This window comes from Sinocyclocheilus rhinocerous, unplaced genomic scaffold, assembly GCF_001515625.1.
Source record: "Sinocyclocheilus rhinocerous isolate Xijiao unplaced genomic scaffold, SAMN03320098_v1.1 scaffold340, whole genome shotgun sequence".
Taxonomy (NCBI): Eukaryota; Metazoa; Chordata; class Actinopteri; order Cypriniformes; family Cyprinidae; genus Sinocyclocheilus; species Sinocyclocheilus rhinocerous.
In genome coordinates this window covers 859,030-870,129 of record NW_015670980.1, presented here as the reverse complement: position 1 = coordinate 870,129, position 11,100 = coordinate 859,030, and the positions used below count along the sequence as shown (strand labels likewise).

General features: G+C 35.9%; 1 protein-coding gene across 1 annotated transcript in view; it reads left to right on the top strand.

Annotated features, from left to right (window-relative positions):
• The window catches only part of LOC107734487 (myosin light chain kinase, smooth muscle-like), a 108,814-nt gene that overhangs the window by 65,468 nt on the left and 32,246 nt on the right, over positions 1-11,100 (top strand). The window contains exons 8-12 of the mRNA XM_016546459.1: positions 1,530-2,032; positions 2,796-2,999; positions 3,651-3,785; positions 7,921-8,073; positions 8,394-8,546. Coding sequence (XP_016401945.1) covers positions 1,530-2,032; positions 2,796-2,999; positions 3,651-3,785; positions 7,921-8,073; positions 8,394-8,546 — 1,148 coding nt within the window. The remainder of the gene's footprint in view (positions 1-1,529; positions 2,033-2,795; positions 3,000-3,650; positions 3,786-7,920; positions 8,074-8,393; positions 8,547-11,100) is intronic.

Below are 11,100 nucleotides of genomic sequence, written 5' to 3'. Positions count from 1 at the left end.
ACATACATACATACATATACATACACACACACATACACATATATATATATATACACACATACATATATATATTATACACACACACACATACATATACACACACACGCACAAAGAAAAACAAGTAGATAGAATAGAAAAAATAGAAAGCTAGTGTTTTTTTGTTTTTTTTTTGTTTTGTTTTTTTAAATAAAAAAATAAAACCGAAGTTCTTAGCAATGCATATTACTAATCAAAAATTAAGCTTTTAATTTTTTACAGTAGGAAATTTACAAAATATCTTCATGGAACATGATCTTTACTTAATATCCTAATGATTTTTGGCATAAAAGAAAAATCGATAATTTTGACACATACAATGTATTTTTGGCTATTGCTACAAATATACCCCAGCGACTTAAGACTGCTTTTGTGCTCCAGGGTCACATATGATGAATATCGTGTTAGTGACCCCCATCCTAAAATTAAAAAAGTCATCTATATAGTTTCTTGAGTAAAGACCCAAATTATATGGAAAATATTTAGATTATATTAAATGAGGTGTTCCCCTAGTAATTATAGTACTGTATTTACTGTATTGTTCTGTTATTTATTTATTTATTTATTTAGTCATTTAGCAGACGCTTTTATCCAAAGCGACTTACAAATGAGGACTATAAAAGCAGTCAAAACTAACAAAAGAGCAACAATATATAAGTGCAAATGACAAGTCTCGGTTAGCCTAACGCAGTACACGTAGCAAGGTGTATATATATATATATTATACACACACACACACACACATACATATACACACACACGCACAAAGAAAAACAAGTAGATAGAATAGGAAAAAAAAATAGAAAGCTAGTGTTAGTTGATTTTTTTTTAAATAAAAAATAATATAAATAGATATAGTAGAATTAAAATAGAATAGAAAGTGTTAGAGTTAGAGGGTCAAATAAAATAGAACAGATGGGTTTTTAGTCGTTTCTTGAAGATGGTTAAGGACTGATTTGGGCAGGTAATTCCACCAGGAGGGAACAGTTAATGAAAAAGTCTGTGAAAGTGATTTTGTGCCTCTTTTAGATGGCACAATAATACGCCGTTCACTAGCAGAACGTAAGCTTCTAGAGGGCACATAACTCTGAAGTAATGAATTTAGGTAAATGGGTGCAGAGCCAGTGGTGGTTTTGTAGGCAAACATTAATGCCTTGAATTTAATGCGAGCAGCTACTGGTAGCCAGTGCAGATTGATGAACAGAGGTGTGACATGTATTCTTTTCGGTTCATTAAAGATTAATCTTGCAGCGGCATTTTGGATTAGTTGTAGAGGTTATAGTACTGTATTTATATATTTATTTACTTGTGTATTTACTTGTTTGTTTTAATCACTTTATTATATGTATTTATTTATTCTGTAAACATTTCCACAGACCCCAAGCACCTCTGATGGTCCCCAGACCCCAGTTTGAAAACTCCCCTAGCTCTAGTGCATCTTTACAGTCAGCAATGATTGTTCACTTGACTGTTCATGATCTTTCTTTCCATAGAATGCCCAAACCATCTCAAGATCTCTCTACACAATCTGTGGTCAAGCACAGCACCAACGGTCTGGACACTGAACAGAAAACGTCTAGCACATCCGTCCGAACTGCAACCGCAGAGACAAGCGCACCGCTGTCCACTGCTGCTGTAGCCAGTGTTCATTCTGTGACCAGAACAGAGGCACCGAAAATAACATCTTCACCATCCTCACAACCTATCAGCAAGTCCACAGATGGAAGATCAGCAGCTGGTCAAAAGACATCACACTTTGCGAAGGAAAGAAGTCAGAACATTGTAAAGAAAGAGTCGCATGGCATCAGAAGAGCTTGGGATTCGTTCAGAGCTCCAGAAGAGATTCCTGAAGCATCACAGCGGGAGTCGAGCAGAGACGTTCGCCAGGAAACCAAAGAGAGCAAAACAGACTTTCTAGAAACTCCACCCAGTTTTGAATCCCAGCCCGAGAGCCAAGAGGTTGTGCAGGGTGAAAAGGTCACGTTCAGATGCCAAGGTGAGTTAGAATCAGCTATAGAGTTGCAGGTTATTTAGTTCTGGTCTTGATGCTGATTGGTCAGTATACAGCTAAAAATCACTCTAAAATCAGTCTAAATCACTGCACAGCAGCAGCAGTTCATAACCTCTGGCCAGAGGATGAGACTTAATGAATTCCTTTGTATAACGTGCGCCAAATTTGTATTAAATATGCAATACAATTACTTTTAAGTACATTTTAAAACACTATGTTTTAATATAAATTTAAAGAATGATGCTTATTGTGATGGGTTGACTAAATATATTAAATCACAAAGTAGTTGATTATAATTTTATCTGTAGTGTGTTATTCCAATTTAATATATTTTAAATGTAATAAATTGCAACTTCATCATTACAAATGTGTAGTTATAAATATATTTAAATACATGGCATATAAATAACATTAAAGTATATTTTAACCTTAACCTTAAATGCTAGTACATTCAGTAGTTCACTTTAACCATATTTCAAAGACAATAGAAGTAATTATAAAATTAAATGCACTGTAAAGTTGGGTCAAATTTTTTTTTCTAATATATATATTTATTTATTTATTTATTTCAGAAAAAATTTGCCTTACAGAGATATTTTACCATGATTATGTGACAGGGGAAACAAATGTATACAAATGAAACATTTACATTTAAATTTAGAATAAAAAATGTAAGAAGAACTGCAGATGCTGTGGGACGTTGTGTTACTTTGTATGGCAGATTTAGGTAAGTGTTGTGCTCTCTCAGTGTCTGGGTCTCCAGTGCCGACAGTGAGCTGGCTGAAGGATGGAGCTCCTCTGAGACAGAGATCAGGCGTCAGCACGCGACAGGAGGGCAGTCTGCATGTCCTGTGTCTGGAGAGCGCTCACATAACTGACACGGGACAGTACGGCTGCACTGCTGCCAACAAAAGAGGAAAGACTGCGGCCCACTGCAGCCTGACTGTCAAACGTAAGAACTTTATACATCTACGTTCATGGATTGCCATTTAAGTACAACAATAAAAATGACAATTGATTGTTCATTATAAGGTAACATGTTAAACAGTGACATCTCTGTGCTGTAGTGTTGTCATGTTATTAGATTTTTCAAATTCTTCTATTATTTTTCTACATACATTTTATAAGCTCATATTTGTTCAGAGACTATACTGAATTATTTTATTTTATTTTATTTTTGCAAAGAAGTTGCAGCTCTTTGTTTTTGAGGAAACTGCAATACATTTTTTTAGAGATCTTTTGATGAATATAATGCTCAAAAGAACTGCATTTATTTGAAACATAACTTTGGTTAGAAACATTTTCCATGCCTTCACTGATTATTTTGATCAGTTTAATGCATCTTTAAAAAAAATAAAAAAATAATTTATGGACACTATTTTTCAACAAGCATTTAATAATAATAATAATAATAATAATAATTATTATTAATATTATTATTATTATTATTATTATTATTATTATGTACAATTATTATGTACAATTATTATTATTATTATTATTATATAACATTATTATTATTATTATTATTATTATTATTATTAGTGTGACAGTGCCACCTATTGGTTGGTTTCAGATGTTCAGTTATGTTTGTGTGTTGTAGGTGTGAGGGTGGAGGCCAAGCCCCCTGTGTTCAGCTCTCCTCTGAAGGATTGTTCAGTGTTAGAGGGACAGGACTTCTTGCTGCAGTGCTCAGTGGAGGGCAAACCACTGCCTGAGCTCACCTGGCTGCACAACGGTAAGAGCATACACTGTTTGAGAGACCACTCATCCATTAATTCTTCAGTTTAGCACCCAGCAGAACTCTAAAATGTTCAGTAATATTGGTCAGATTAGTGTCAGCCTGCACCACATCAGACGCCTCACTGTCTGTTCACTGACGCTGTGTTCATTCACTGCACTAATCTAGCTTATTCTTTAAGCCTGGCATTGTGTACTAGTAACTAGTCTATCAATATTATTGGCTCTTACAACTAATTGATTTGTGATGTTTTCCATTTACAATTTACTTTAGATAAAACCCTAAATAATAAATGAATTCATGTACATATATGCACCCCTAAATATCACATAAAACCATTATAATTATACTAAAACTGTTTCGTTACTTGAAATAAAATTATTGTTTACTGAAATTAAAAAAAAAATATATATATAGTTGATTTTCTCCAAGCTGATTTCTGTCTGCCAGTCTTCTTGCTGACTTTCAAAGGAGCAATGTCATCAATAACATTCTTAACTTTTGAGTTAAAGGAATCAAGGAGAAGATCAACAGAGTCTGCAGAAATGCTTGGTGTTAAAGATATAGCCTCCATAAATAGCACACTAGTGTTTTCGTTAATGCATCTCTTTCTGACAGAGACAGATCTAGATTCAGTGGTAACAGAGATCAATATATTAAATAAAATACAGAAGTGATCAGATAGTGCTACGTGCTTAATAACAATGGATGAAATGTTTAGACCTCTACTGATGATTAAATCTAGAGTATGTCCACGATTGTGTGTGGGTTCATGCACATGCTGAATCAGGTCAAAAGTGTTTAAAACGGTTATAATTTCTTTTGTAGTTTTGTTTTCTGCATTATCTATGTGAATATTAAAATCCCCTGCAATAGCAAAACAGTCAAACTCTGAGGAAATCATTGATAGCATTTCTGTGAACTCTTCAGCAAAGGCTGGAGAGTATTTTGGAGGCCTGTAAATAATGATAAACAGAATGCGTGGAGCACCTTTCAACACAATCCCTAGATATTCAAAAGACAAGTACTGACCAAATGACACTTGCTTGCATTGATAGACAGACATCTTTAAATAGAGCAGCTACACCTCCACCTCCACCTCTCCTAACAGTCCTGCAAACACTCATGAAAGTAAAGTTAGGAGGGGCTGTTTCATTGAGTACTGTTGAACTGCAGCTGTCTTCTAGCCACGTTTAATTTAGAAACATAAAATCCAGGTTGTTTGTGACCACTTAATAACAAAGTTATTAAGTGGTTAATGCTTCAAATCTGTTCTCAAGATGTATAGGGGGTGGTGGAATACCAGTGTTTGCAAGCCTTGTCATAGCCGTATCTGGGGTAGAGGATGCTACCGCGGCAATACGAGATACTCGTGACAATCTGATGTCTCTACTGCTTTTGGGTCTCGCTCCCTGTTTGTGCCATCGATTAGTCTGTCGATCAGTTTCGGCTTGTTCCTCTACACTTGGTATTAACTGTTGAGATTCACTAGATTCATGGGACTCACCGGCTGTATGCTGAGGGGGTCCGTGACGACGGTCTGCTGAGTGTTCTGCCTGTTTTGGAAGTCCAGCAAGTAACTTTGTTTCAAGAACCACAATCCTTTGTAGAAGTCTGTGGCAGTTCATGCAGCAAGTAGATTCCACAAGAGGCATTTTCTTTCTCGTCTGTTTGAATGTGGGCAGCTGTGTTTTCCTGTCTACAGAATGTAAGCTGCTGGCAGTGGGAGGCAAAGAGTCTTCTTTTTCGTAGTATTATTCCAGTCCCGAAAAGTTTTTAGTTTAGTGTTTGTGCCAAAAATGTGTTGTTTGAACACTGTGCTGATCTGCTGAAGTTAAAATCTTAGAAAAATCTGAGAAAAGTACATAAATAGGGAGCAAAGCGTGGAGCAGTAAGCAACTGCGTCCGAACAGTAGCAAAGCTTCCGACTTCAGAAAGTAAGGCTAAAAGTCGAAAAGGTTTAGTTTAATTGTGAGGTTTATTAAATGAGTGGAATAATAAAGACTTAAAAGCACTCTATAACTATGAAGTTAAGCAGTTACAATTTAACCAGTAGAGGACAGTAATGTTGCATCTCCCCAGTGCTGTTTTCAAAAACATAAAAAAAGGAAAAGGTACTGGACAAAGATACATGAAGATCACTCTTTTTAGTCTAAATATTTCTGACCTACTATGCCACGGAGAGATACATTGCTAGATATCTGTCTCTGCTCATGTCTGAGACAGAAGGGTTATGAAGGTTTGTGTGTATGTGTGTCACTCTGTTCTCTGTCCAGCTAAAATAGGCTATATTTATTATTTACATATAATTGCTGTTCAGGTGAAATTGTGAATGCAACCACAGTCTTATAGCTGTGCTTTATAGCAACGACTATAGCAATAGTGCTGCTCTAATTTTGTTTTGATTTTAATTTCAAAATTTTGGGGTTCTTCAAGAGTCTGAAGAATGCTGCCAAACCTAAAACATTCAAAACAACACAACAGTAATCTAAAATGTCACATTATCCCAGCATCTAATAACAATTTAAAACAAACCTAAATATTCCATCCATCCATTCTCCAAACCGCTTGCGCTATATGAGTTTACAGGGATGTTGGATATACAAAACTTAATTTTGTGGGATACATCTCACTGTTATATCTCAAACACAATGCTTTTTGCAGTTAGATTGTTGTTCACTGGTGAAAACAGCCCATTCCCAAGTCTCTGTGATATTGGTTTCTAGAAATTACCCTCTCTCCCTCACTGTCTATTGGATTTTTTCAGATCTTTATTAATGCCCTTTTATTTATTGTCTATTATTGTCTACTCCACAAGCTGCATGTGCACTATATCATTAAAAGAAAAAAAAATGTCATAATCAATAGTAATAATGATGCTCGTCTGAGCAAACAATACTAATAATAATGTAAATCATAGCATATACATGCTAATGTTATTTCCAAGGATTCCTCTCAGTGTATGTTTCAGTGGACTGTTTTTGTATTGTGAATAGATCATTGCTAATTTACAAAAAGGGCCGTTTCTGCCTACTTCAGTTATTTGCCATTTGGTTCAACAGTTTTAATATGAACAGTCGATTCTATGCTGTTCTGGAACAGACAGACTGTAAGACTGTGGTACACTACAGCCTGGATGAATATCTCTTGAGTTTGACTCTGGGTTTCCCTGAGAAACTGTGAGCCGCAGCAGGGGCCTTTGAGCAAATATGAGACCTTACAACCATATAAAGGCAAAACATGTATCACTCACCCTGAAACATTACACACAGATGGACTCGGTAAGTCAGACATCTAAGAGAGAGAGAGAGAGAGAGAGCAACAATCCCTGGAAAAACGGGGTTTACAAAAAGAAAGGAAAGTCGGAAAAAGAGGAAGACGAAGAAGCTTTTCCTCATGATTTTGAGAGGACTGCTCTATGAATCCTCAGACACGTTTAGCAGCAAAGCCATTTTCAAGCAAAAACATTTAACAATGAGAATCCTACTGCAAAGAGACACAGCATGAGTAGCATGGTTATATGCTGTTCTGTTCATTTCATATTTTGACAGATGCAATCACTTAGTTATCCTACCAGTGCCACCAGAGGGCACTATCACTGGAGATCGAAATTTAGACCGGACTTTTTTTTTTTTAAGGCAGTTGCTAACAAGTGTCTAAATGGGAATACAGAGGTTTTCTGGGACATTAAACAATCACACTGAACAATAAAACCCATGCACTCACTAGTCCTCCTCTTGTGTTTATAGTCATGCTCATTTAAACTCTCAGAGTTTTGCTTCTGCTGATTGAACTTAGGCTTTAAACTGTTGTTGGTTACATAGCAATAATATTTTTGCTGTAATAATCCAAAACAATGGAAAAATCAAACTGGGTTTTTGACAAGGGGCCAACAAAAAAAATATCATCACTGTAATCACCGCTGTGCTCTATATTCTCTTCATGATCACTTCTAAATAACTTTGTTAGCTGCAATTTTATCTACATAATTTGCACTCATCTCAACTTTTGCATTATTTATTAAGTGTCATCCACATCTCTGTCTCAGTGGGATATGTTACGTTACAAATTTCTCAGCACTTGATTTGTTGGTCAATTACTGATACGGTCTCTTTTTGTTCTGTATTTTCAGATCAGCCCGTTCCATATTCCCACACTGTGTTTGAGGAGAGTACGGCTCAGCTGACGGTTAAGGCAGCTGTTCTGGAGGATGCAGGCATGTATTCGTGTGTCGCAGTGAATGGTCAGGGCAGAGCTGTGTGTACAGCTCATGTGCTGGTTAAAGGTAAGACACACGTCCCCTTCCTCTGGATTATTATTTGCCGGTATATTCAGAATTAAAAAGTGTTGGATGCTGGAGGCATGTGTGGCATGGATGTCTGAATTCCTTTGCATTAGACAAAAAATTTAAAACCAGGGTGATTTATTTGAAGTAAAAATAGCTCAAACATATTGTTCCAGAAAACATTGTTTTAAATGAAAATAAATGCAAAGAGTATTGTGACATTTTGTGGTTGTAAATTGTTAGTGAATCATGTTTTTATTTATATCACTTGATTTGTTGGTCAATTACTGATACGGTCTCTTTTTGTTCTGTATTTTCAGATCAGCCCGTTCCATATTCCCACACTGTGTTTGAGGAGAGTACGGCTCAGCTGACGGTTAAGGCAGCTGTTCTGGAGGATGCAGGCATGTATTCGTGTGTCGCAGTGAATGGTCAGGGCAGAGCTGTGTGTACAGCTCATGTGCTGGTTAAAGGTAAGACACACGTCCCCTTCCTCTGGATTATTATTTGCCGGTATATTCAGAATTAAAAAGTGTTGGATGCTGGAGGCATGTGTGGCATGGATGTCTGAATTCCTTTGCATTAGACAAAAAATTTAAAACCAGGGTGATTTATTTGAAGTAAAAATAGCTCAAACATATTGTTCCAGAAAACATTGTTTTAAATGAAAATAAATGCAAAGAGTATTGTGACATTTTGTGGTTGTAAATTGTTAGTGAATCATGTTTTTATTTATATAACATTTAAGCCCAGGCTAAGCAGAATGGTCCAAAAAAATTCAATTTTATAATCTTTTTTTTTTTTTTTAGTTATGACAGCTAGTTTCAGCTCTAAAATGAAAACAGCTGGCAAGCCAAACTTATTATAAACAAAGTTTATATCAACAAAATAAACGCAATCCTGATTTTTTTTAAGCAAGAAAGTAATCTGGAATTCTGAAACCTCTTCAGAATCCTGATTTATGTTCTTTATCTAACGGCAGGATAAAGAAGATGGTGTTGTTTGAATTTTAAAAGTTATTACATGATTCTGTCAAATGTTCCGAATGCATTTCTTCCCCCCAAACTCAGAAGGCATTTGAGTCATAAAAAGCAAGACTTGTGGTTCTCTCATACACTGCAGGAGGAGTTTTCTATGTGTTCAGCTGATCAGTGCATATCGTGGATGTGTTTTCTGAGAGTTATTTTAAGGTCCTCAGGGTTAGAGAAACATCTGCTCTCTTGCAGTCTGTGAAGCTGTCTAATGGTGGAGGTTCCATGTTCAAGTGGGTTAAAAATGTAAAATACCAGTCTTTTCCCACACACATACATTCTGCAGTGGCCGTATCTGAGTCTCAGAGGACAGCTTGAAGAGAAATTACCCTCTCTCCCTATAAATCAGTTTTATGACTTTTTCACTAATGTGCTTTAATATGCATTAATGTGAATGTGCGATACTGCATTTAGAAGCAAAGAAACAGTGTATAAGGACATGACTTATTTATTCCCTAAATACTGACGCTGCAAACACTGCATTTTTCACTAAACTTAGTGATCACCCTTGCATTGTCACGGTGGTATTTTCATTGTGAGTAATAGCTTTCAAGTAACACATAAAAGCATAAAGAATGTCCAATTTGCTGTCTGTGCTAGATATATGTATCTGTTTAAATGCTGATTCTGCAGCCAATGAGCTGTTTCCTGCAGCGCTGCTCCTCTTTAGTCATTCAAACGCATCTACTGTAAATATGAATATTGAAATTATTTAGTGGAAAATATGTTGTGTCCACTTTTGTAAACTAAAGGCAAACATCGCTTTATTATTGCAATCTATACTTAAGCAGCTTCACAAGTGTGGCTGAACTGAACGTCAGCATGGCTGTAATTTGGTCATAGGCAGCCAGTTCATATTTCAACTAAACATCAATAATTCTAATGTTTTAATGAGCACCGCAGACAGTGAGTATCTATGGAGACTGAGGTTGAGTTTTACTCACCACAGTGCACTGAAAAAAATTTTACATCTAAATTATATAGTTTTATTCAAGTCATAAAAAATATTTAGCATCACTGTATCAACCTAAATACATTAATTTATACAAATAAATTATATTTTTATAGGTTAAGTCAGGTAGAAATAGCTCTTTATAAAACGGATAGTTCCGGTCCTTGATTCTGATTGGCTGAGCCACGTTCGAAGCTGTTGTAAATTACTCTACAAACATACACCTTTGTTTACTTCTGTGTGTTGCTCAGCAACCACTTTGTTGGAACCACACTATTTCAGACTACATGAGCCATAAAAGCCTGAAAAATTATCATTCAACCATCTGACTTCATCATTCTGACATATTTTGAGGAAGTTCATATAAAGTCAACGGGGTCCAATATTGTTTGGTTTCAAACGTTCTTGAGAATATCTTCTTTTTTTGGGGGGTTAAATGTGCTGAAGGCCGGGTGGAAATACACTTCTTTTCATTGTTGGGTGAGTTATTTATTTCTCCTCTGGTTTCCAGGTGGTCTCGTCGACTCTATCAGTTTGTGAAGGTTTCGGTCCTGAACCGTCTGAACTCCACAGTCTCCGTCACATTGACTCCAGACTGCAGCTGCTACTTCCTGTGCAGGACTTCCTGTCTGTGCGGAGCCCGTCGCAGGTACTGATCTCTGCTGATCTTTAGCAGTCCTGCTTTCTATCCAGGATGGTTTTGTGGATCACTTACACTGCCGCTCAAAAGTTTGGGATCAGTAAGATTTGTAATGTTTTTAAAGAAGTCTCATCTGCTGATCAAAGCTGCATTTATTTGATCCAAAATACAGAAAAAAAACAGTAATATTGTGAAATATTATTCTAATTTAAAATAATGGGTTTCTATGTTAATATACTTTAAAATATAATTTATTTATTTGATGCAAAGCTGAATTGTCAGCATCATTACTCCAGTCTTCAGTGTCAGATGATCTTCAGAATCATTCTAATATGCTGATTTATTATCAATGTTGGAAACTGTTGCTGCTTAATATATTTTTGGAACCTGTGATAATTTTTTCA